This window comes from Xiphophorus hellerii, chromosome 22 (genome assembly GCF_003331165.1).
Source record: "Xiphophorus hellerii strain 12219 chromosome 22, Xiphophorus_hellerii-4.1, whole genome shotgun sequence".
Classification (NCBI taxonomy): Eukaryota; Metazoa; Chordata; class Actinopteri; order Cyprinodontiformes; family Poeciliidae; genus Xiphophorus; species Xiphophorus hellerii.
This window is the reverse complement of record NC_045693.1, coordinates 22,312,336-22,339,893: the sequence shown is the minus strand read 5'-3', so window position 1 is coordinate 22,339,893 and position 27,558 is coordinate 22,312,336. Positions and strand designations below refer to the sequence as shown.

The window sequence follows — 27,558 nt, the reverse complement described above, 5'->3', positions numbered from 1 at the left end:
TCAAAGATGGTAAGGTGTTTGCACAAAAACTTCAACTGAAGTCTAAATGTAGTTAAAAAGTTGTCTAAATACAGTTTTTGGTGTGTATTTCAAGGCCAAATAGAGACGACAAACATCAGACATAACTACTACTTAAAAAAAAAAATCCATGGACATCCATTGTTTCAAGGGCTAAACTCAACAACTCTCTTCTCTGACATTGCTTGTTTAATATTAACCATAGTTTTTAAAAACTATTTTATTGTGATTAGTGTATGTATGTGAGGCGTCAGAGACCAGTCCAAGTTACTGCGGTTAGAGGCTTAGCTAAATAACTCTCCTTTCCATTGGTAACACACAGAGACAGTGACAATAAGTCCTTGACTATCTTGCCCTCTGGCTTACTTCTGTTGGGATGAGATCATTATTACTGGCTAGCTGATGGACCTGGAGGACAGCGGTAAGGAGACTGGATTCATGACTTTATGTGGGTTCGGGTATGTGTATCCCCTGTCATGTCCTGTGTCCAGGCATGCTCCCAGGGGCCAAGTTGAGAGACTGATGAACATACAGTGGCAGGACCAGTGATGATTGAGCGAGATCCAGGCTCTCAGTACCCCTAGAAAGGTTTGAAGGTTGGCTAGATGGAGGGACAGATGAATTTAGAGGCAGGGAAAGGGCTCAGCCTTGCTACGAGGAACATCTTTATTTCAAAAGGAAAATGAACCCATGGGTGAGTGATAATGAAAAGGTTATGTCTTTGACTTTTGAATAGAGACTGGAGTATTTGTTCTGAAGTGTTTCATCTCTCTCTCTATCGGTCTATCCATCCATCCCTCTTTTTAGAAGAGCAAGTGCAGCTCAAACATTTTGAATATTAATAACAAGTTGAACATGTCCGTCATTCATTTCGAAAAGCGAAACTCACACATTACAAAGATTCATTACTAAGAGAAAAAGAGAATACTTTAAACAGAAATGTCAGGCTTGGTTGGGTCTATGTTACATGTATTAGTACATCAGTGAGCATAGAGGTGATCAGCTGTGGTGTAACAGAATCCAAGGTTGCTTTGATAGCTGCCTTCAGGTCATCTGCATCATTTTGTCTGATGTCTCTAGTCTTTCTCTTGACAGCTCAGACCAATTTGCTAACCAATCAAGAACAGTACCACCATGGTCACTGAAACAGCTTTTGGTACCTTTTGCAGTGTGGGCCGATGCTAAGTCCTGCTGGGAAAGAAAATCAGCATCTCCATAAAGCTTGTCAGTAGATGTCTGTGCTGTGATTGTGGATTTCAGAAAACACATCAGATAAGCATCGGCAGATGACACGAAACCCAAAACTTCACTGACAGCAGAAACTTCACACTGGACATCAAACAACATGTACTCCACTCTTCCTCCAGATTCTTGGACCCTTGATTACCAAATGAAATGCAAACTCGACCGTGATCACTACACATACTAATGCTGCAGACACAACAATGTCCTGTTTGCTTTGTTCTGTGATATTCTCTTATGCTCTAGAACATCTAGGAGACATTTCAGTAATGTTGAACCCACAAGCGTGTGAAATGTAGTTATTATATGACTTGTGAGTACAAGATATGTTACAGCTCAAATATTTTTTATGTTTCTGTTGGTCTGTACTTGTCATGATTTAGGGGGTGGGCTGTCTGGCACCATTCCTGGCATTTGTAAGTGGTGGCCGGTGAATATCTGCCAGTCTTCTTCTTATCACCCATGGCTCTCCCTCTTCCGTTACCCAACTGAACTGGTGGCCAGCCCTTGTCTGTTCTTCTTATTTTTCACCCATTACCTTCCCCCAGGGTTACAGTGTTCACTGCAGTGGTCTTGCATGTGACAAACGTGTGACGAGTCTCCATGAAACACAATGTGTGTATATTTGTCATATTTTAAGGGGGGTAAGGCGTACATTTGTATGTTTCTGTGCGTGGCCGAAGCACAGGGTTTTCTTGCTAACAGATTGACATGAGTGTCTGTGAGGCTTTGCTCTTTTCAGACATGTCTCACCCTGGCAGCTGGAGTTTATATGTGTTTGTGTGTGTGTGAGCATGCTTGCCTTCTAGCTCCTCCATGGAGACTGACGGCCCCTGACACCTGCCATTTGGACGCTTTTCTCTGTGAAAAATGTCATCGTCTTTAGACCCGACGTGAATGTTTGTGTATGTGTGTGAATAAGGGAGAGAGATATGGCACATCCCTCAATTTTGCTCCCTGGGGTCAAGCTTTGCAGCTGACTGAACAATGGATCCAAGCTGTTTGAGCTGCCAGGACAGACACAGTTGGCGAGTGTGTGTATGTGTGTGAGTTTTATTTTACTTAATTTTAGTTTTTTGTTTTTTAGATAAATAATTTTTGTATTATTTTTGTCTCTCTTAAACGAGTATAATTAAGCCACACAAAAATCTTGAACTCACAGAGGTTGGTTGAAATCACAAATTTATTAAATGTTTATACCATAGCTTTTTTGTCTGTAATGTAGTTTAGCTCTTTAGGCAATCTTCTTTATAATTCTTTTTTTTTTTTTTTTCCAAATTGGCTGTATTTATTAACAAAGAATTTAAAAAGATGACTAAAACCATTTGCTACTTTTCTGCAACAACTTAACATTTCCCAAACATCAACACATGATATTTTACCTTCCATGGAAATGTTCTTTCAGGTTTTTGCAAAAGCGGTAGACCTTATTTGAAACCCTTCTTTACAATTCAAATTAAAAATTTGTCTCGGTTGCTTGTTTACACACATAGCAAGTGAGCCAATCACATGGCAGCAGTCAAGTATGTTCAAGGCTCTAGATGACAGAGGCTGACTTACTGAAGTTTAAACAAGGACTCAGATGAAGGAAAAAAACTGATTTTAGTGAAGTCAAAGTAGCTGGATTGAGTTTTCCGTAGGTATTTGTTTGCACAACTCCCCGATTTACAGACAATGGTTGGAAAAAAGAGGAAAATATCCAATGAGCGGCAGTTGTTAGGACAAAAATGCCTCAATGACGTCAGAAGAGGAGGACAGACAGAGTACTCTGAGATGATTAAAAGGTAACAAAAGCTCTAATAACCACTCATTATCACCAAGGCGTACAGAATGCTAAGTACAAATGTCAAATCTTGAAGCAAATGGGCTGCTGCACTTCATTTCCGTTGTGACATGTAGATAGTAAAGTCAGAATGTGGTGTAAACAACATGAAATCATGGATTCAGGGGGATCAGTGTTTCAAAATCTGGGTTGTGGCGTCAGGGTGTGGGGAACCAGTTGGTCACCCTTTAAACCCCGCAGACCGGCCAACTCTTGTTGTTGACCACATCCATGCCTTTATGACTACAGGGTAAATTGACTTTTTTTTTATTTAGCCCTTTCCTAGTCATTCTGAAAAATCAAAACACTTCACACTAGAGCTGCATTCACGTAATTGCAGTCTAACGGATGGATTTGAGTTTTGTGACGACAAGGTGCATTATGTCTACCTTCTGTTAGAGGTAGACATTAGAAGACGGATAGACTATAGGGGTGACTGGCTCAGAGTCAAGAGAAGCTGACAATGAAAAGCTCTGCTTCTCATTCTACTTGTAGGAACTCTAGGCACCACCAGCATACCTCCAACCAGGAAGTAAAGTCTTCTGAATGAATGGTCAAAGAAAAACAGGCAACTTGCCAATGGCAGCACAGAAATGCTTTGGCAAAAATATTTCCATCTTCTCATTCAGTTCTTTCTATCCTGGTACATCTAAATCAGGGTTTTTAAACCAACTTCAGTCCTCAAGAGCAATGATATACCTGAATCCCCTTTTCTGCATATCATCAAATTCAACAAGGACCTGCTATAGGGCCGTGTTGGACCAGAAATTCATCTATAAGTTGCATGATTGTGTTTCTAGAGGTTAACAGTTGAAGCCCTCTATTGTTATGCAAAAAACCTTTCATAGATATGTTATTCCCTTACTTTAGTTCCCCAATTGAAACTGAATGACATAGGGGATATATAATATGAGGAATGCTCTTAACTGTTCATAGGGGTCTAAAGGCTCCCACATACTTCATCCAAAGTGCTGAAATCGGTTCTCATTGATGTAGATATGTTACAAAAATTGCATCATTCTGTTTGCAGAGAGGCATCCACCTGCCAAACTTGACATCGGGTCCAGGTCAAACTATTTCAACAGGGCTTTGTGCAAAGTTTGTCACCATGTTTTATGCAGAAATGTGCTCGGACAATATTGTTAATATTTCGCTTTAACTATTCCACTTCCTCTATATGGTTTTGTATCTGCAGAAGACCTGAGTAATTAGGAATTATGTACATTTCTGCAGTTTTTTCACAAAATAACTACTATAAAAATAAAAAAAACTGGAAAAAAAATTGCACCACAGTGGAGGCTGTCTGTAGAAAAGTGTGGCACTTTCTCTCCGACCGTTTCCTAAATGCAGAGCAGAGGATACAGGTAGGAGTGTGGGGCCCCCAGTGGGTTGGGGTGTGACGTATGCTGAAGCGAGAGGGTTGACTCCCCAGGTGGCCTGCGCTGTTGGATGAAATGTGTGTTCGTAGGTGTGTCCACAACCATGTGACCGCGCTTCAACTTTTTGTTAGTTGCATGGTTATACTCACAAAACCCAGTTAGTATTAAGTATGTGGTCTGTGTTAAGACTAATGGCTATGACTTGAAAGAAGAAATATAACATTCTTCTATGTTTTTGGGTTCATTAGTGATATAATCTGCCTATTTCTGATTCGTTGAAGGTGTTTTGAATTTACACCCATGCCGATTGCGCCCAAAGGCTTTAAAGAGATATCAAAATGTGTATCCATCTCCTTCACTATTGCCTTTCTTTAGGGGCGGCAAAATGGGGCAGTCATTATGTGTCTGTGTTTGAGTATCAAGCTCAAGGGTGTGTCTCAAATTCACCCAGCAAGGGGAAGGAGAAAGGGCAACCCTTTTGTGACTTTGCCCTAGGAAGGAACGGCTCTGAGGGCGGACATGTGTTTGTGTGTGTTCGTGCAATTAAGAGAGCAAGCATAAGCGCGAATAAATGATAACCCTAAATGGCCAGAAGTCATCGCTTTGCACCAGGAGGCAGGCTGTGACTTTGTGTCTGTCCACACATCGGCCATCCAACCACTGTCGACCTTCTGCTGTCTGCCAGGGTGATGCCCTCGCCGTGGCGACAGTCATGGACGCTGTGGCAGAGAGGGCTCTGAGCTGTATCTATGACACTGCTGTTACTGAGATGCCCCGGCAGCAGCATTAATTAATACATTATTTAATTAATACAGAGGTGATGGGGCTCGTTGGATAGCCTTCATTTTTTCTTCAACCGTTCACTAGTATGTGTTTTTTTTCGTCATTTATTCTTCTAGCTTTTGTTTTCATTTTTATCATCCAACACTGCCTTTGTCAAACAGTGCATTTATTAGTACCAACACCTGAAATTGGATTCCGAAGCAATGGGAAAAAAAATGAAATTAATATAAAAAAAGTTTTCCTTTCTTGCTTGTGACTTGTTTATATATGCAGTATAAACGTGAAGCAAGACGTGTCATGTTAATGACCAGCATCCTTTTGACCTCCTTGAAGGTCATGTGCCAATGCTCGTTAGCAGTGTCGTCATGGCGATATGTCAGCTGTCAGCACAATGGACTGGAAGCTGACCAACAGAACAGGGGGGCGAAATGGGGGGAACATGACGAGATTAATAGAGAAGAGGAAGGATAGGAGGCATTGGAGAACAAGTTAATTTAAATATGAGTCTCATCAGAAGGCCTCTGTCACGACTAATTAACAACATACTCACGGTGGGCAAGGTTGTTGTGGCACAATCTAAGCCTCTGGTACAGGTTGTGTGTGTGAATGCTGGACAGGGCTGGACTCTCGGACATGAGCGAAGCGTCATTGACCCTGTTATCGTGTCGCTTAGCCCCGAGGAAGTTCCCCCGTCTCTCCTCTCATCTGAAAGGGGCGGCACAAAATAATATGACAAGTTCTGCTGAGTGTTGCCAATATCAGCACCGTATCAGTGGCTTTGTTGTACCGCCGCCCTTCCTGATCGGTGATCAAGGATAAACAGTCTTCTTCATTGTGAATATGTTTAAACAGATACTTGTATTAGTCATGTGTGTGCACAAGAATCTATGTTTTTAAGCAAATCCTTGCAACTTCTTTCAATATGTGTTTATCATGTTTACAAAAATGTATTCAGCTGTGCATCTTTTACTCTGTTCATAATTATTCTTCTCAATAATTTGGAAAAATCTGCTACCTTATTATAAATTCATAATTTTTTAAGTCGGTTTAAATCACCACTGCCATGACTATGACACGTTTTATGAAAGGTAAAAAAAACTACCTGTAAAAAGTCAACCAAGCAGTATTCACCAACAGCAGTACATGATAGTGAGCTCTAGATGGCAGTAGTGTCGCATAAATTGCTACAGTCTGCCTTTTTATTAAAACATCAGTCATGTCAGCAGAAAAAGAGTTTTATTCTCTAACCATTTAAGTATGTAATGTGAATGATTTATACTTACTTCAAGAGTGACCCATTCTGTGAGTAGATTATGTCAATCAACCATCTGAATCACCAAATTACCTGTTCTGACCTTATTAAGTATACCGCACGTAGTTACATAGCCCAGTAATTTATATATTTTAGGCACATGCTTTTTTTTTTTTTTTCCATGCTGCCGGGTTTTAAAATGATTAAAAGCATTTGAAAGACTGTAATTTTGTTGTTAACTTTGAGACTACTTGTCACGTTGCTATTTAGGGCATAATGTCAGTCCTGAGCATAAAAGGGCTGCTTAAGTCAGATGTGGAACCAGTTTGATAAGTTGTCAAGTGCAAAGTGCAAAGCAGTAGCAATTTTCTTCAACATGTGCCAGCATTGTGCCTGTGAAACAGAAATACCTGCCTGCATTTTTGTGTGTGGGCGTGTGCGCGTGTGCGTGCGTGCGTGTGTGTGCGTGCGTGTGTGCGTGTGAACTCGTCACCTCTTACCTTAATCACTCCATCCTCCCCCTCACCTTTACGGGCTAACCAGTTTTTTATTTCCTGTTGCCATATTATTCTCATCCACCATCTCACTCTCATTTTTTTCTTACTTGGTATTTTTTTTCCTAAATCCTTTAAACAGCATAACCAATGAGGCCGGGGCATCCATCTACAGTGTGAGTCCTGAGGCGGTCAAAGAGATGCCAGACTTGGATCCAAACCTTCGGAGTGCAGGTAGGATTGCTTTAATTTCAGAACTACTCTCCAATTCTGGTAACACTCAGATTTTCCACAGTTGCTAGTTTTATAATCAATGTTCTGTTTTGAAACGTATTTGTTATTGTTTTAAATGATTAAGTTAGTGGCTTAATTTGTTTTGTTTTTTTTATCATAAAGAGCATGTAGAAGGAATATATCAATGAGTTATATTTTAATAGGATCTGTGTATAATGTATAATACCATTTCATTTTTCATGTGCAAATGAAGGGGTACTGGGTGGTTCAGTTGGTAGAGCAAGTAGGCCTCAACACAGATGTCCTGGGTTCGATACCCAGTCTTGGCCATTTCCTTTCCTGTCGAATTATTGTTCAATAATGGCTACCAGTGCCAAACAAATCTTTAAAAAAGAAGAAAAACACTAAACAGGGTCCCTATAAAGTGCTGAACACTTTAAAAAGTTAAATAACCTATGGTAAAGCAGTGTTTTGTGTGTCCCAAGCCCTATTTACATTTGGGATGCTTCAAATTATTCATAATGTTCAACAACAGACACTGCAATATATTGAAAGACTGCAGGTTATTGGCAAAATGAACACTCCATGTAAATCTCTTAGCTAGCTGTTTAAAATTTGTTATCTAAAACAACGGAAGCGTGAAGTTGTTTTTAAAAGTTTTTAACCACTCCTCAGCCCCACCCAAACTTTTAAGTCCCTTACATCCAGGCATCATGTTCAAGTCACATTGGAGTAGAACAAACATAGTTTCCATCATGGGCTGCTGAGAAAAAACGCAACAATGTATAACAAATTTCATCTAAATTTTTAGAAATCTGAAGGTAGTCTTTCCTCTAAAAGTGGACTAAAACTGAGACTCTTTGACTCTTGGAAGAAGACAAAGAAAAAGGTTCATATTTTTTAAAATACATATATTGTCCTATAATCTGTAGTAATTATGTTGCAGTTTGAGCCAGTTTGTAATCGAAGTTGATCAAGTACCACTTTACTAATGTTTTGAAACTTTGAATGATCACTCTTTTTTAACTATCTGCAAAGCAGCCATACAATAATAATAATCATTTACCATACAATATTCTTATTCACTTTAAATTGAATGAGACCAATGCTTTTATCTGAAACAAAACAAACACAAAAAAAGATGTAAAAAAAACCCAAAAAAACACTGATTGTGCACTCACTGCCACCTGCAAAGTTAGTTAATGAATAAAAAAAGACTCAAAATGCATCACGCTGATTGGCTGTCAGTGAGCGTGTCAATGACATGCTCAGTCTTTCGAAATGGATATTTATTAATAATTTACTGTGGTTAGATTTATTCTTAATACCTCAAAATTTTGCTTGTGACACGAACCAGCAAAAGAGAAAGAAATAACATATATTCTCCACCACTCTGAATATAAACCTGTCTTTATTCTATTTTTAAAGACAACCATGCAATGTTTCTTCTTCAAACACACATGAACACACAACACACCCAAAACACAATAACCTTCAGTGTTTTAATTTTAGCCTTATCTATCTGTACTTCTCTGAAGCTTGACTCCTCTTTGCAGAGACAGGAAGCCCATCAGCTCCTACTATATTACTACAAGTACCGTAAAGTCTAGAAAAGCACATCACATTAAATTACCTACTATAAACGAGATATTAAAAGATCTCTTTTGAGTCTGGATGTGGATCTGGATTTATGTACAAAGTAACATAGGAAAAATTTCAACTCCCAAAATATTTAGCAAACCAATTATTATTTCGACATTGTAGCAAATTAAATTGTGTTGTAGCCTAATAAAGCTCCCCATGCATCATCACCGCACCGTCCTCAGTCATTACACCGGATGTTATGACTATGTTCAGTTGTTGGTAGTGTGGTTTTCAGGATATGAAAGATTAATAAAATGAACACTGTCATATCAAAAGAAAAACGAAAAACTTTGCGTTTCAGAGAACAAATGTTTCCAGCAGACTTCCTCTTTAACAAGCATAAATCAAGCCACATTATTTCTTACTAAGTTTCTGTGGTCGGCTGCACTTAGACCCACATTTATTTTCTTGACAGAAGTTTGAAAGTGACGTGTTGATCCATTTCATTTTTCAATGCTGTTTTAAAGTAGCTGCCTTTAATTTAGTTGTTAGTGGTGGCCTCGCCTTCTTCTTTTGCTCTTCCTGCTCTCTTCAAGTTATTTTTTGTTGTAGTTCATGACACATAAACCATACTGTACACCATGAAAAACTCAAATAATTTCAGTTTGACAGAAAGAAAAAAAAAGAAGAAAGATGCAACGCACCACTCAGCATAGTTTTCACCATGAAAAAGCAAGCGCGCGTCTCTCTCCTTCCAGGCCTCAATGTGTCTGATGAGGCTTGTCATCTTGCTGTACTTTGGCTCATAAACTTTTAATAAATGTCGGGGAGTTTCACCGCTCTCCATTTCCAAATCAACTCCTCACAGAGGGAGAAATGGGCGGAGAGTCGGGGAAACAGGATAGATGGAAAGTGTATTTGGAGGGTTCTGCTGGTGCACTGAGCAAGGTTAGGGTTGAAACTTCATCCCTGTCTAAATATTATCTCAGGCAGCAGCCTCCTGCCACAGCCAGAAGAGAGAGAAGAGCCATTGATTCCAGATATACTCCCTCCACTGCATCTCATCCTCCTCTTGCTCTTTATCTTTTCCGCCTCTGAGATATGAATCGGACACATCTCATGCTGTATTACACTCACGCCAACCTCGGAAATTCAAACATGTACTTTAGTGCCTGCATTTAAAAAAAAAAAACGCTTTGAAAAGGGAACTAAAGACAGGACAAACTGAATCGTGTAATTTAGATAAATACATTGCATTTTAAATTCCATATCTGCTTTTTTATTTTTGTTCATTTACAAGTTGAAACTAGTGTTTTAAATTATTTAGTTTCAGTGGAATGTTTTAAATCATTTATTTAAAAATAAACCATACAGATTTAATATATTTTCTCTCTAAAGAATATAAAATGGAACACATTAGCAACATTTTTATGAATTAAGCCTATAACTTGTCTGCAACTGATCTAATGGTTATTCTCATTTTTGCCATTTTTTCCCCCTCATTTCTTTGCATTGACTGCATAATCATTTAATTTAGCAGTTGCAAGATGATGCTAAAAGCTACTTTGGTTGATGCAGACTGTAGATGTTTGTGTGCTACATTTCATTATGAGCCTGCAAGCTCTGGATAATACAAATTAGTGGTTTAAGGGTTCATGACTTCGCCGTCCATCAGGATGCTAAATGACGAGTGCAGAGGCTCATCCTAAACGGCAGCTTTAATTATTATTATTGGGGGCGGAGGACTCACAATTGGGTTGGGCCTGCCTCCAGGGAAGCTCTCTTATTATGCGCATGATTAGCATATTCAGTCATTATAAATAATGTGGTTTTGCATATTTAGCAATTAAGTCGTGTTGCAAGTTTATACAAAACACAAATGTGACATTCTCATGAGAAATATGACTTCCTAATGTGTCTTTGGGTGTGCACACATTGTATTTTAGTGTCTATTGGAAGACGCGTCCAAGATCCACTGGCTGAACTCGTGAAGATTGATCCAAAACACATTGGCATTGGAACGTATCAGGTGAGCCTTATATTTTATTTCCTTTTGTATATAAAAAAAGAAGTCAAACCAGGCCTTCATTTTGTTTTTTGCTAATTTCATACCCATCAGCATGTCTTTGTTTATATAAATCTATGCTCTTTGGCATACTATTTCAGTTTGTCATAAAGCATGTGCACAAATTTCATGCTCAAATTAGACATTTATTTAAATTTCTGCCAATTTTAAAAAAGCAATATGATGAAGACTCTAAATTATTAAGAGTTCAGCCATGACACACATAAGAAATTTAGTTTCTGCTGCCTCTTGTCCTTATTTGTCTCAGGGTTTGTGAACCTAAAACAACACAAAAGCTGATTTTGCGAGCTGTGAGTTCACTACGTGTCGTACTGCGCCTTCTATTCGCAGGAACTATGAATTCAATGTCTTTGTTGTTGGTAGATCCAGGAAAGGAGACATGAGAGAATACAAAACAAGCCAAGAACCTTGGATGGCATGTAGCAGTCATGACTCATTGTTGTGCCTTCCAGCTAAGCTAAACATGGTGAAATTTGAGTAATTTAATGATGAAACGGTCGATGCCATCTTTAAAATGTTTAATTAAAAAAAAATTAGTTGGCAAGATATGGGGCTTAAAAGATGTGCTCCTTCAGCAAGTAAAAATGTTAAATGTGCAGAATTCCTGTTTGTGAGGATGTGAAGCTCATTTGAACATTGAGCTGTGATGCGAGAAAGGATGATTTTTTTTGTGCTGCAAGGCAGAGTAAGAACAAAGATGAAAACGCTGTTTAACTTTTTGGTTGAACAATGAACAAACTAATAAATTACAAAACTGTTAAGTATAATTTTTTATGTAGTTTTAGTATTATTAATGATAATGATAACATATTTCCTGATGAATCTACTAAAAGCAAAAATATTTTTTACATTTGGCTGTGATTGGGCATCGGTAAATCAAATACAATAAAAACTAAACTTTTTCATAAATGCATCAAAAATAGTCGCTCTTACAAGTTGTTTTGTGTCTTTCTCTTTTTTCCACATAAATATCTTTAGAATGAAATACCAGAATCTGCAGATTATACCTCAATGGAAACAAGAACTCAACATCGACTTGGTACAAAGCCTGATTGGTGCAGCTCTATTTTTGTTATTTGTAGGCGCTAGGAAGAGCCACGGTGGAAAACCACTTCATGATACAAGAGGGAAAATAGAAGTGAGAGTTAGCAAAGACTGCAGATTGTGACAAAAGTCAAAGGCGCAGGGAATGAGCGGAAGAAGCTAAAACGGACATTTGAGAGTGAAAGGAGCAGGTCAGGTTGTGCAGCTGCTTGCGTGTGTGTGTGTGTCTTGAGGAGCGTGTTAGGTCACAGGCCCTTGTCTCTCATCACATTCTGCCGGGCTCTCTTGGGTGCCCACATTTCTGCACTTTTCGCTCTCAGATCATGTGACTGGGTCAACAAATGATAATATAGCAGAGTAAATAAACTCTTGGTGCTGACAGATATGAGATGGGACATCAGTTTAACCTGCATGTGTGCTCACACAAACACTTTTACACACTTTCCCTCCCTGCTTCTTCTCACAGTTAGCAGGTAAGAACGTATGCACATAAATGCATATGTAATACATAACTCTAAGTGTTTTTTTTTTTTTTGGATACGTGTGAAAAAAAAGTGAGCTCATGGCTACGTTTTCTTTTGTGCAATTCATGGCATTTTGAGGTTTCTTAAAGTTTATTTCTCCTAGACCCAGAAAGCATAAGGGCAGATGTAACTCTAGACAGCTGGCACAGCATGCGCTCTCTTTCTCTCTAACTCTGCTGAGCCAGTGAGTGACAGCTCTGAGAGAAAGGCGGAAATGAGCAGTGGGCTAAAAAAGTGAAGCCCATTAAATTCAGATTGGGTGTAAGTATTGGTGTGGGAACATTATTTTCACTGCAGCACCCCTGGTTTAAAGGTCTCGCTGGATATTAAAGGTCTTAGATGGCATGGTTAAATCTGCAGCAAGTGATACTCCTTACCTCAGTATTCATTTTAACAGAAATATGCATTTAATGAGTGGTGTACATTTAGGAAAGTTAAATTAACACATTTTAAAGTAGCTTTTTGCTCTTTTTATTGATCGGAATAGACCTTAAAACAACTCTCAGTCACTTGCCTGTTGTGATTGTGGTGCTTGGTTAACAATTGGGCAATCCCTACAGCGGTGGAACTAATTGCTGCTGAAAAACACACACAGAGGCACACACTGCTGTGTAAGAAAACATTACCCACCTGCCGGATATTAAAGAAACTGTCAGTCTTCTCCTTACAGCTTTCAGACATTCCCTCATTCTTGATTTTTGACCTGTATTCTCATGTTTGTGCCCCAATGACTGATCTTCATCAGTCTAACACCAGGGTTTTAAATTAGATTAACAAAATTGTTTTTGTCTTTTCAACTATACTCTTATAAAAAAGATAAACATGAATAATGACGGAGTGGCCACAAACTTAATCCAGTGACCCAGTGAAAATGGTGAGCTTAAAGACCTGAAAAATCGAAGACAGTTCTTCATCGAAGCACATGTTCTTCCACAGAAAAACAGCAAAATCGCTTTAGGGTTTCTTTCACGCCAGCACTGTTTGGTCCATTTCAATCAAACTATAGTTCGTCTGCCTGGAAAGTCTGGTTCATTTGAGGAGGTGTGAACGCGCAGTCAAGCCCCTGATGCCGACCAAAATGCAAACACAAATTAGCAAGTGTAAAAAACTAGGACTTGGTTAAGCTGTAATGGAAATAGACAATTGTGAACAATATGCATGTAATTTATAGATTTATTATATTATTTGCTATTAGTAGCCCTTACACAAATGAAGTACAGTAAGTGTTTCCGATACCAAGTGGCAGAGGTTCTACACAGGATGATGGGAAAAGGTGATGACTTCCTGTAGTGGAGCTCAGCAAATCTGCAGGAGAACTAGCTTTACTTTAGTTTAGCGCTGAAAGGAAGCTATGGGATTAATGCCAATTTAAGCTTTGTAGGTGGCTAATACTTAGTCAGAGTGTTTACAAGTCATTTATATCCTGTTTGTAACTCTGTCAGTTTCATTTTTCTACATAATACCCACAATAAATATAATAATATGAATATAAAATAATATATAATGTATTACAGATGGTCAAGAAGTACAGAGAGCTGGTGGATTGCTTTGTGTCAAGGTGACAATCATCTCATCTTGAATCTAAACAAAACAAGTGAGATGATTGTGGATTTCAGATGAAACGGGATTAGATCAAACCCCATTTCCATCATGGGAGACAAAGTGGAGGTGGTTGAGGAATATAAACACCTCTGGAGAGGATGGTGCAAAAGTGGATTTTATATAAAATCAACAATTTCTGGACAAACCGGACCATCCTTTTCATGAGACTGTCATAGAAAAACAGAGCGTCTTCAGTCAGAGGCTTCTTCACAACCGCTGTAATACACACCGCTACAGGAGACACAGTCATCAGCGTTTACAACAACTCTGAAGAGCCCTGAATAATATGAGTTACAACAACATTTAATGTCCTTCTCAGATCAATAAACTATTTTTGAATAAATATTTCTTGCTCTCCAGACGATTTAAAATGATAGAGGCTTCTTAAATTCTTATGTAATCGAGTTATCAGCCAGTTGCACAAGAAGCAGAACAACTCAACAACTACTTCCTTTCCCACTTAAAAATAGGGATAAAAAATTAATGTCACTGTATCGAGCTTAAAGCACTCACTTTCTCATTTGCGACTCTTAATACTTAATAATAGCTCACACTTAATTCACCAGGTAAATGCATGCTGACAGCAGCTGTGTAGCTCCTAGCAACACAGACCGCTTTGACAAGATAATTGTGTTTTAATATGGTAAGACCTTGCACACGCTCTTGAACTCAGAGCTAGCACAAAAAATCGTGCTGCATCTCTGGTAGGAGCACAAGATGCACAAGAAGGAAGTTAAAGTTTGGGTCAAGCAGCAAAGCACTGGACTGCAATCAACCAACCTGGATTCTTGATAAGACAGATTTTCGGAAAAAAATGAGACGAAGCTTTCCCGTCTGACAGTTACGATTTTATTTCCACCTAGCCAAATTCGTAGCAAAACACACACTTTTTGCAAAATTGTCCGAAATATCGTGTTTTTAAATTTTTTTAAATGTAAGTTGTGCAAGTGATGTCACTTTTACAACGGAGCCCACGGTTTCTCTCCTGCATGGGCGCATACCATCGTACAGCTTTGATTGACGGAGCCTCGAGGGGAGATAGGAGCAGACAGAGCAGCTGGTAAAAGGAAGAGTGATAAATAGAGGCTTAAAGTGACTGATGGTTCCTGCTTTGACTTATTGAGGCATGGGAAAAAAAATAAGATCTTAATAGATGATCAGTTACTGAAGCTTATAATTGCGTACTTTAATTATTTTATTATTTTAATTATTTCCTTGTGATACGTCCCGGCATGATCGGTGGGATTTTTATTGAGCTTTTCATTTGCGTTTGCTGTTGCAATGAATTTGCACAGATTTATGCTAATTTGCCAAAAATGCTAAGTTTAAAATACGTTTGGGAGATGTTTTCCTGCTTTTCCTCTTTATTATGTTTTCATTTACATTTTATAGATTTTATTTTTCTTTAAACCTATGGTTGAAAATCATCACCATCAGAAACTCTTAGCTCAGCAGATATAAAAGCCCTGATGGATTAAATAATAAATTAAACATTAAATTCTTGAAGAGTTAGAATTTAAAATTAATATCATTTGGTATGAGTAAGGCAAAATCCCAAAAATATATTCTTTATTTTACTACAGTGTAATAGAGACCAGGTAACCTACTTTATTTCAGTCTCTATTTCTGTGGATCCATTTGTGTGTGTGTGTGTGCGGTGTGTTTTGTGTTGATACATGGTGAAATACCTTTCATTAATCATCAGGTGAAAATGATACGACAGCAATGGGATGGCTTTATGATTTTAGCAACATTTGTCAGAAATGCCCAGCAGCAATATTTCCCACTTCCTGCAAAACAATCACCTAGACGTGCACATGCATGCATACGCCAACAGACAAAATCCTGCTCTCCAGACATACATGCCAAAAATAGTGTAAGTTGTGCTTCCCGGGACTTTACACAGGCCCTAAAGAAGTTGTCAATCATGGAGAACGTGAACGCCAGATAACCCCTGTGAGAGCTACGTAGTTCGCTTCAACGCAGCTCATGTAATCAGGTAATTATGTGACAGAAGTAAGCGACATGTTTGGCTATTCCGTGTCACACTAAGTAAATATAAAATATTTAAAATTTCTCTCCTGTTATGTTCATACTTCTTCATTGTGGCAAATGTTCCACATTTCCAGACACAAGCTCACCTCTTTTATCAGGCGACCTAACACCTCAGGATGTTTTGGTGCAAATTACAGTTTGCATCGTGCATAGAGCATCATGCAGGTGGAAGCGTTATTTAAACTCTGTTTCTGAAGCAGGGACAATTGGGCGCCGAGGACTGACTTAAATCAAGAAAAATAAAATGAATATTTGAGTAAGAGACATTGGAAGTGACTGTTCCAATGTGTTTCAGTGACCATTAGGAAGTTAGCAAAATTGCTTTATTTAAGATTCAGCATCTTAAAAGTTAAAGTGCATGTCAGCACAATGTGGCTTGTTTTGCAGAGTTGATTTGCTCGTTCTCTCTTGAAAGAACAGAGTAGCGTATCTCGAGGTTTCAGCTAACCTATACTATATTGCTGCCCTATTTGGTGTTGTGAGATAAATGTTGCCATATTTGAACAAAGGAAAGACTTTTGCACGTGAAACAAAACACCAAAAATTTCAAGAGCAACTTTCCTTCATAAACAGCGTGCAAACCTTAAAGCACGGTCGTGGAGGGCTCACTGTGTTGCAGCCACACGACTTGGAGTACTTATGATATTCTCCACTTGTTTACCCTGTTGTTTTGAATATTAAATGGTCAATTTCACATTATGCATTTTTCAATTTTTGTAAGAAAAGATTTTTGTTAATAATTTGCAGAAAATGTAAAACTTATAAAGTTTTTCATATTCTTATTACAAATGATAAAACATATAAATATATTTCTAAACTAATTGAAATGTTTGCTTGCATTCAAAAATAGCTATCCTGGGCTCCTGAACATGACCCCTTGGATAAAATGTTCAAACTTTGAATAATGATTTCTGAACCTACTTTTCTGCATTCCCCTCCACACAGCCGGAGTTGCAAAACAAGGAAATAAATTCCTTATGTTGAAAGCAATGGAAAGACCTTAAATGAAATTTGATCCCCAGGTTTGAAATCATTTTTACAGTTAACCTTCCATCATTACTTCCTTTAGGCTCTTTGCGCATGCAGTCACTCCGGCTCCAGAGTTCTTCCATTTGCTTAGCTCTTGGTGACAAGATTCATGGTTTCTTAGTTAGCTGTCGGCCTTACGACTTCTGCCATCTTTGTCCGTCAACACCTCGACTTTTAGCAGTTACTTTTGCGCCCCTTTTTCCCCTCTTGAGTTTCTCCCTCTGTGTTTCTTTGTAAGAGGTGGCTTTATATGTACATGCTTCTTGTTAGGCAGCGCGCCACAGAAGAAGGACGTTGATGTTTTTCAGCTTCTCGGTGAAATACCGAGAAAGTGAAAAGTTTATTTTGGTTTTCTGTCCTTCTCTCAGCATTTTTCACCTTTCATGCCTTTTTCTCTCTTTCTCACTCGCTCTCTGATTGACATGTGGTAACTCAGCAGAGTTTTAGCACTTGTGGTGCAGACAGAAGCACTTTGTTGAAGTGTATTGGTAAGCTGACTTGAGCTGGTTTTTGGGCCAATGCAAACATGACCTTCACACATAGGGATCCAATCCATTGGTTCTGGATTAGCATGAGGTTTTGGCTGTGGCAGGTGGAACTAACTAAAGCTATGCAAATCTATCTTATCGATTTCAGACTCACTTTTTCTGGCTTTTAATTCTAATGAAAAAATGCACCAACAGAGGAAAAACACAAAAAACTTGACAATAAACAGGAAAGTGGCATAATATGTTCCTGCAAAGAAACTGAACAAGAGCCAATGTCTCTAATTCTACCTCACATATACATGATCTAATAATGGCAGATATGTTTTTATTATTATTATTATTATTATTTATTACGGACCACTAATTTAGCATAATTGTTTTTAAACTTTGAACAATTTCACATTCTGCTGTGATGCAACCACAAATTTATTGGGTTTTGCTGGTATTTAGTGTAACAGTCCAACACAAAGTTGTGTCAAGTTGTGAAGTATAAAAAAGATCAGATGGCTTTCATGCTTTTTACGAATTGAAAAGCAGAAACAATATTCCTTCGATTTGCATTTACTAGTTGGTGGAACCTCCTTTTGCAGCAGTTGCAGCTGGAAGTATTCTTCGGCGATTCCTCTGTCAGCTTTGCACTAGTTGAGACTGAAATTCTTGCCCATTTTTCTTTGCAAAACAGCTGAAGCTCAGTCAGGTTGGATGGGGAACAGATTGTATATTGGGTTCATGCTTTGTGTTTGGTGTTGTTTTTCCTTTGGAAGCCAAAACTCCACTCCAGCTTTTACTTCCGACACGTTTTCCTTCAGGATTGACCTCTTCTTACCTCTTTTCATCAATTTGATCAGATTCCTGCTCCCTGGTGAGGAAGGCATCCCCACAGCATAGCACTGTCACCACCATGTGAATTGTGAGGTGATAGATTTCATGCAAAAATCCCAATAGAATCCACTGAAGTTTCCAATTACAAAATCCCAAAATGTGACAAAGTGGCTGTGAAAGGTTTCGCAAAGCACTGTAAATAGAGTGTAACTTAACATTTGAAATTAATACAGAAGGACAGTTTCTTGGATACTGACTGATGACTTTAAAACTGGGGATATATACACATAATCAGACCAGTTTTAAAATCATTAAAACTGGTCATTAAATCATTAAAACATGATTTTTGATCATGGTAAAACAAGATAGATGACAGTTCTGGCCATTTTCTTCTTTGTTTTTCTCCCATCAGTTTTTAATTATTGAAAACAAATTACAGTGTATGATTAGGGTTAATCCTAAGCAATTAATACCTTTGTAGGCAATTAACTCCCATCTGCATTTGAGCCAACTATGTACAAAGAGGTAGCGAGATCTGTGTGCAATTATAATACCTTTCTTTCATTCTCTCATGCAGCTCATTTGAGTAGAAATATGAGAACAGATTTACTGAGGGTTCAACCTCTCTATGGTGCTCACACCTTCAACTTTCTCGTGTGAAAACATTCTTTTCTGGTGTGACATTACAGGTGATTTCCTCTCCATCCTGTCCTACTATCTCTGGCTCTTGTCTGTTTCTATGCGCCCTCAGCAGGAAGTCATAAATCTTTCAATTCTACCTTTGTGGGAAGTCTTGTTCAGACAGTTCATTTTACTATCTTCAAAATGCTTCTGGTGATGCATAGCTTTAAAAGTATGAAATTAGTTTTCTTCTGTCTTTGTTTTGTTTACTTGGATTGTGGTTTATATTAATAGAAGACGCCAAAACAGGGCATCTACAAAATTAACTGTTGCGCTAAGTACAGGGTAAAGGTCATTTTGTGACATTAACTGTGAATAAATAAGGATGAACAAATGTGCAAAAATGCAGTACTTCATACTCTTGTAATAACGTTATAATACACTGACTGTTACAGTTTTAATGATGAAGTCAATACTATGTATATTTTTGCTGCTTTGCTAGTATAGTTACTTGTTGTGCGCCTTGTCATGTTGTTTTGCTGGTCTGCTCTTTCATAAACCTGGTATTATTTGGGTAAGTAGCTGGACTTTCTGCTCAGAAAGCCAACCTGTAAGCTTTTCATTAAATATGACGTTCAAAGCACCATATCTAATGAAACTATAGTTTCTTAGTAAGAGTGATGAGTGACACTTGAAATTTTAGTGGTTTGAACATTTTTAAAACTTTGATGTACCTTGAAAATCTCTAGTTGACTTATGTTAACTGGGAAAACCAAAAAAACATGCAACGTTTAATGTGAAGCTGTAGATTTATCAGTAATTTTTACAGTTCATCTCATTATCCATGACAGATATTAACCACGTTTGTGAGAAGAACGTATACATTGTTATGAAACTACAAATTAATGTCTAGCTTTTAATAAATACATGAATAAGTTAATTATGAAGCAGTCAAATAGTCTTGAAACCAAGCATTACCCCGAGGAGTTACATGTGTTCTCATATTTATTGGTACCTCCGGCTGACTCACCCTCCCTCTTTGTCCCCATCTTGTCCATTGCTGACAGAGAAGGGTGTGTGCTTGTGTTGTTGTTATCTGTTTACAAGTCAGTGTTTGTTCAGGGCTCGATCGTGTTACAGGGAAACTCACACTGCTCCCCGGCACATTTATACACACGACACACAAAACTCATGCATGTAGACACCGCCACGGTGACACACAGATACGACGGCCCAACAGGAGTTCACTTTATAGCGTCAGCTAATCCTCAAGCAGCTGCTGAGGCATCAAACTCCAGCTGCAGCCCTTGGAAACTGGGGATGTCCCACTGTTTGGTACTTTAGTACTGCTGCTTTATCCCATAGGATTTCTTTTGCCTTTTCTTTTTCATTTTGACTGCTTAATTCTTGATCATCTCCAACATTTTTGAGTGTGAAAAATAGCTTTTTGTCCTATGGGACATTTCATACCAAATGTCTAAACCTCCGTGTGAAACACTCTGTTGCTGCATTGTCAACCAATTATATAAAGTAATTTCCTTTTCTCTTTATTATAAAATGTCATTATAAATGTGGTTGTTTGACTATTTAATAAAAAAAAAACCTTAACTGCAGTAAGTCGCTCATTAGTTTTTTAAATTTATCATGCATCAAAAATATTACATTTATTAATATTAGATTGGGGATAAAAAATAAATCTAAATCAGGAAATATGTAATAATTGGGAAATAACATACAAATATTTGTATGTTATTACAAATAATTGCAATAACAATTACAATTATTGTAATTAATAATGACGATAAATATTTGTACGGGTTACTTATCGTCATAAATAATTAAAGGAGGAAATCACCAAGAGAAAAAAATCCGCTGTGGTTAAGTAGATGAGTATTAAAATAGTTAATCATTTGTTTAAATGTAGGTGTGAGATAGATTTAAAAAAAAAATACTGCTTGCACTGCTTACCGTGTTGAAAAAATGTATAATAATAATATTTATTCATCAGTTAAAAACATCTCCAACCGAGCTTCCGCCTCACAGAGCAGCCTTCCCCTCCTCCTCTCCCATTTGCTCCTGCAGACTAGCGGCAGCAGCAGTTGGCAAACACCTGGTGGAACTGTGCACCTGCTGAGCTCATCATACAAACTACAGTACTTCTCAGTTTAACACTCTTAGGAGCAGTTGTAAACGGCATAATGAGGAGCGTTGTTGCGCTGGGTCAGGGCGGAGTGTCGGAGAGAATAGGAGCTTCTTAGAGAGTCAGAAGTCCAATTTCAAAGTGTTAAAATGCAAAGACATATACAACATTTTTATAATGACTCAAGGTAACAGAGTTACTTGATTGTGCTATAAAATGGCACTATGTGGTTGGAAAATACATAATACCAACCCTTTAAATGAAATCTTCAATTGTTTGGTCCAAGTACATCAAGAGAAGTACATTGCAGTATCACGACTCTTATTTTAAGCTCTTTTTTGCAAATGTGTTGTTTTAGCATGACGTGTCAGCTGGAGCTCTGAAGGCAGCGCTGGATGGAGTGGTGGAGGAGTGTGTGAGCTTTGTGGGAGTGGACATCAACATCTGCTCTGAGACACTAATGAGGTAACTCACACAGAGCATTCATGCACCGCTGCATCTTCTGGAAACGTGAAGCTAAAGCACACTGCACAAGGTGTTATGATTATCAGTCACTTGGTAACCGTAGCAGATCTTTGTGAAATATCATGAAGACTGATGTGAACATCTTTGAACATTTGTCACAGGTAGATTTTTGTGTGTGTGGATCATCTTATTTGTATGCGCTTCATCTCAATCCTCTGACATACATTCCCTTCGCAGTCACAACATCGCAAACCTTCACTCACGCCCATGAACAGACTTGGTGATTAATGCACGCACACACAAGCGGCGTGCCAGCTTTTCTGTTTAGACTAATGCTTCACACCCTGGCCCCACTTACAGGGCTGACTGGAGTCAGCTGAGGGGATTAGGAAAATCTGCTCACACACAGAAAGAAAAGCATAAACATACGCAATAAAAAAAAAAGATACATAAAAATCGCTTGTCGAGCATTGCAGGATACACACTTGCAGCGCTTTTTGCTGTCATATGCTCGTAAACCAGAATTGGAGGAAAAAAGCAGCTATTTTACAGTTAACAGCTAAGGAAGCTGGCATGAGCCTTACTGCAGCCATCAGGTCATCTGTTTACTTGTCTGCTCTGCTAGTGAACTTTTTCCATTTCTGCCATCAGAAAAGCAACACACACTAACACACAGACGTGTTGATGACTGAGGTGTTATGTGAAGTGTTGACACAGCTCTGTGTTTTAGAGAAAGTGACTCGCTTTGGGCATTAGCAGCGTCAACCTAATTGAGTTTCAAATTGCTTCGCTCCTTTTCTCAGCCATAGTGGCTCATATATACTCAGTATCACACAGTGTGTGTTTCTGGTGTTGTGGGTCTTGTTTAAAGGGCCAGGTCATAGTCATGTATTCCATAATGTTTACAACTCTTTGTTAGGAAGACGTAGACGTTTTTGGTTTTTAAGCTTCACTTAAGATGCTCCATTGTACAATAAATTACAGAATTAAACAAAGTTAATGCAGAGCTTCCAAGAAGCTAATTAGACGGGTGCTGTGAGACATTTTTCTGTTAAGTTTGTTTCCTTCTGTAGACATGTAGCAGGGCTGAACGCGGGCAGAGCTCGGAGCATCGCAGAGTGGAGAGAGAAGAACGGTCCGTTCATCAACAGGGAGCAACTCAAACTGGTCAAAGGCATGGGACCAAAGAGCTACCAACAGTGTGCCGGCTTCATCAGGATCAACCCTCAAACTCTAAACAGGTAAACACAGATTTCTATGCAGAAATCATACAAAAAATAAAATAAATAAATAAAACACAAAAAGCTTTTTTTTTCCCCCAGAGATTTTTTTGTTTACTAAGTTAAAGCTATTGGAAATATTTTGTGAACTTCAAAGCGTTCATGAAAACTAGATAAGAAAATAACTGATAAGAAAATATGGACCAATATTGATATTTGATGCTGATATTGCTATTATGGTTGATATTTACCAATATTATGTACATATATTATATATATTTTACTACCATTTTGATACCTTGACTTCACCACTGCTTCTCTACTTCAGCTAAACTCCTCAAGTAGAGAAGGTACAGTGACTGCATCACTGTCACATGACCAAACAAATGACACATGACCAAATTCCTCCACTCACCCTACAGAAATGAATGTCAACAAGATGAAATTAAGTATTGGTTGTTAATGTTGGCCCATTTTACTTATTTGACTGATAACGATATGTTAAGAAGTGACTAATTTCAGCTAACGTGTCATGCATTCCTAATAAAAACTGCATTTATATTTTGATGTGGTCAATTACAATTCAACTCAGGACCAATTTGTTTATAATGTACATTCAAGAACCAGCAGTTGAACCTAAGTGCCTTCCAACTCATAAAACAAAAAGATGACATCAAACAAACAAGAAAAAAAAACATTTTTAGGCCAGTTCAAAAGCCAGGGAATAGAAATTGTTCTAAATATATCTAATAAAGTAAAATTCCTAATATGCAGGTGTAGTTTATACAATTTAGGAACAGCTGCCCCATAAGCCCATGATCCTCTATGTCTGAAACTAGACCTGGGAACGACAGATCTGACGAACACGACCATGGTTGCTTGTGTCAGTTGAAAATTGAGGATCTGCGTTTTGTAAAAACTGCATCCGATTAGTCTGAGACCCTACAGTGCTAAAATAGAGGCCACTGCAACTGTCCAGGCAGGAAAGGACGACGACCTGGGTGAGGTTATTAAAAGAAATAAATGGAGGTACTTTGCAATCATTCTTTACAGAAAAAAGATAGCTTCATGGACAGCATCTACAGAATCTATTAGATTTTAAGCTTTTTACCAGAACAGCTTGCAGATTGTTAGCAAATGATTATCCTCATCTAGTCCCTGTGGAGATTTACAGTGGTGTGAAAAAGTGTTTGCTATGAGGGGCCGTTTAGGACAAAATTTACGTTTTGTCTCTCACACACTACCAAAAACTCTTGCATACTCCAAAAAAGTAGCCACGCACACTCCAAAAAATTACGTTTTGTCTCTCACACACTACCAAAAACTCTCGCATACTCAAAAAAATTACATTTTGTCTCTCACACACTACCAAAAACTCACGCATACTCAAAAAAATAGCCACGCACACTCAAAAATTACTCACGCATTCAAAAAATACTCAAATTGCGTATACACACACTACTAAAATGTCACACACACACACACAAACGTTAACTTTCTCGCTCACATACACTACTATCAGCTCGCTCACATACACTGTACTAACAGCTCGCACATTCACAAACGTTAACTTTCTCGCTCACATACACTACTACCAGCTCGCGCACATACACGCAAACGTTAACTTTCTCGCTCACATACACTACTACCAGCTCGCGCACATACACCCAAACGTTAACTTTCTCGCTCACATACACTACTATCAGCTCGCTCACATACACTGTACTAACAGCTCGCACATTCACAAACGTTAACTTTCTCGCTCACATACACTACTACCAGCTCGCGCACATACACGCAAACGTTAACTTTCTCGCTCACATACACTACTACCAGCTCGCGCACATACACCCAAACGTTAACTTTCTCGCTCACATACACTGCTAACAGCTCGCGCACACACACCCAAACGTTAACTTTCTCGCTCACATACACTGCTAACAGCTCGCACACACACAGACGTTTATCTCTCACATACACAAGACTAAAGTTGAACACACACACAGTACTAAGACTCGTTTTATGTATGTGTGAGAGCGAGACTTTTTATGAATGTGTGAGAGCGACACTCTTTATGAATGTGTGAGAGCCAGACTCTTTTTGAATGTGTGAGAGCGACACTCTTTATGAATGTGTGAGAGCCAGACTCTTTTTGAATGTGTGAGAGCGACACTCTTTTTGAATGTGTGAGAGTTGTCACGGAAGAGGCGGGGCATAATTTTTGGATCAAACTGCGCATGCGTAGATCCTAAACTATAAGTTTCGATTGTTGACTCACTGTATGTTCTATTACTTAGTATATTTGTGCTTTTAAATATATATAGAACGTTTAACTTTCTTGTAGATTAATTGTGCTATAGAAATAAATGAATCTGATTGATTGATTAAAAATAGCAAAATTGCTGTAGTACAATCTGTCCACTGGGTGCCAGATTGTAGCACTGCGGGCAGTCGTTGAATCGTTTAATGCGCCTGTCAAAGTGCTGGTTGCCTCCGGAGAAGATAGAATGGTGTTTAAAATGGCAGCTGCCTGACCAATTCTCTCTCGTTTGGTATTAGAGTTAGCCATGTTCAGTATAGCAAACTCTTTCTTCTTCGGCACTAGTTGGCGCCGGTTAATAATTCCTGTAATACTGGCACCCAGTGGACAGATTGTACTACAGCAATTTTGCTATTTTTAATCAATCAATCAGATTCATTTATTTCTATAGCACATTTAATCTACAAGAAAGTTAAACGTTCTATATATATTTAAAAGCACAAATATACTAAGTAATAGAACATACAGTGAGTCAACAATCGAAACTTATAGTTTAGGATCTACGCATGCGCAGTTTGATCCAAAAATTATGCCCCGCCTCTTCCGTGACAACTCTCACACATTCAAAAAGAGTGTCGCTCTCACACATTCAAAAAGAGTCTGGCTCTCACACATTCAAAAAGAGTCTGGCTCTCACACATTCATAAAGAGTCTGGCTCTCACACATTCATAAAGAGTCTGGCTCTCACACATTCATAAAACGAGTCTTAGTACTGTGTGTGTGTTCAACTTTAGTCTTGTGTATGTGAGAGATAAACGTCTGTATGTGAGCGAGAAAGTTAACGTTTGTGTGTATGTGCGCGAGCTGGTAGTAGTGTATGTGAGCGAGCTGGTAGTAGTGTATGTGAGCGAGCTGGTAGTAGTGTATGTGAGCGAGCTGATAGTAGTGTATGTGAGCGAGCTGGTAGTAGTGTATGTGAGCGAGCTGGTAGTAGTGTATGTGAGCGAGCTGGTAGTAGTGTATGTGAGCGAGAAAGTTAACGTTTGTGAATGTGTGTGTGACATTTTAGTAGTGTGTGTATACGCAATTTGAGTATTTTTTGAATGTGCGTGAGTAATTTTTGAGTGAGTAATAGTGCGTGGCTATTTTTTTGAGTATGCGTGAGTTTTTGGTAGTGTGTGAGAGACAAAACGTAATTTTTTTGAGTGTGCGTGGCTATTTTTTTGAGTATGCGTGAGTTTTTGGTAGTGTGTGAGAGACAAAACGTAATTTTTTTGAGTGTGCGTGGCTATTTTTTTGAGTATGCGTGAGTTTTTGGTAGTGTGTGAGAGACAAAATGTAATTTTTTTGAGTATGCGAGAGTTTTTGGTAGTGTGTGAGAGACAAAACGTAATTTTTTTGAGTATGCGAGGCTATTTTTTTGAGTATGCGAGACTTTTTGGTAGTGTGTGAGAGACAAAACGTAATTTTTTTGAGTATGCGAGGCTATTTTTTTGAGTATGCGAGACTTTTTGGTAGTGTGTGAGGGACAAAACGTAATTTTTTGGAGTGTGCGAGGCTATTTTTTTGAGTATGCGTGAGATTTTGGTAGTGTGTGAGGGACAAAACGTAATTTTTTGGAGTGTGCGAGGCTATTTTTTTGGAGTATGCGAGAGTTTTTGGTAGTGTGTGAGAGACAAAACGTAATTTTTTGGAGTGTGCGTGGCTACTTTTTTGGAGTATGCGAGACTTTTTGGTAGTGTGTGAGAGACAAAACGTAAATTTTTGGAGTGTGCGTGGCTACTTTTTTGGAGTATGCGAGACTTTTTGGTAGTGTGTGAGAGACAAAACGTAAATTTTTGGAGTGTGCGTGGCTACTTTTTTGGAGTATGCGAGACTTTTTGGTAGTGTGTGAGAGACAAAACGTAAATTTTTGGAGTGTGCGTGGCTACTTTTTTGGAGTATGCGAGACTTTTTGGTAGTGTGTGAGAGACAAAACGTAAATTTTGTCCTAAACGGCCCCTCATAGTTTGCCCCCTTCCTCATTTCCTGTTTTTTTGCATGTTTGTCACACTTAAGTGTTTCTGAACATCAAACCAATTTAAAAAATAGTCAAGGACAACACAAGTAAACACAAAATGCAATTTGTAAATTAAGGTGTTTAGTATTAAAGGAGAAAAAAAATCCAAACCATCATGACCCTGTGTGAAAAAGTGATTGCCCCCCTCGTTGAAATAGATTATAACTGTGGTTTTTAACACCCGAGTTCAATTTCTCTAGCCACACCCAGGCCTGATTATTGCCACACCTGTTTTCAATCAAGACATTACTTAAATAAGAGCTGCCTGACACAGTAAAGTCCACCAAAAGATCCTTAAAAGCTACACATCATGCCGAGATTCAAAGAAATTCAG

The 27,558-nt window shown here is 38.4% G+C and overlaps 1 protein-coding gene across 1 annotated transcript in view; it reads left to right on the top strand.

Moving 5' to 3' along the window:
- srbd1 (S1 RNA binding domain 1) overlaps positions 1 to 27,558 on the top strand; it is a 55,344-nt gene that overhangs the window by 16,371 nt on the left and 11,415 nt on the right. Inside the window, exons 15-18 of the mRNA XM_032554006.1 lie at positions 7,133 to 7,224; positions 10,755 to 10,837; positions 21,578 to 21,684; positions 22,758 to 22,925. Coding sequence (XP_032409897.1) covers positions 7,133 to 7,224; positions 10,755 to 10,837; positions 21,578 to 21,684; positions 22,758 to 22,925 — 450 coding nt within the window. The remainder of the gene's footprint in view (positions 1 to 7,132; positions 7,225 to 10,754; positions 10,838 to 21,577; positions 21,685 to 22,757; positions 22,926 to 27,558) is intronic.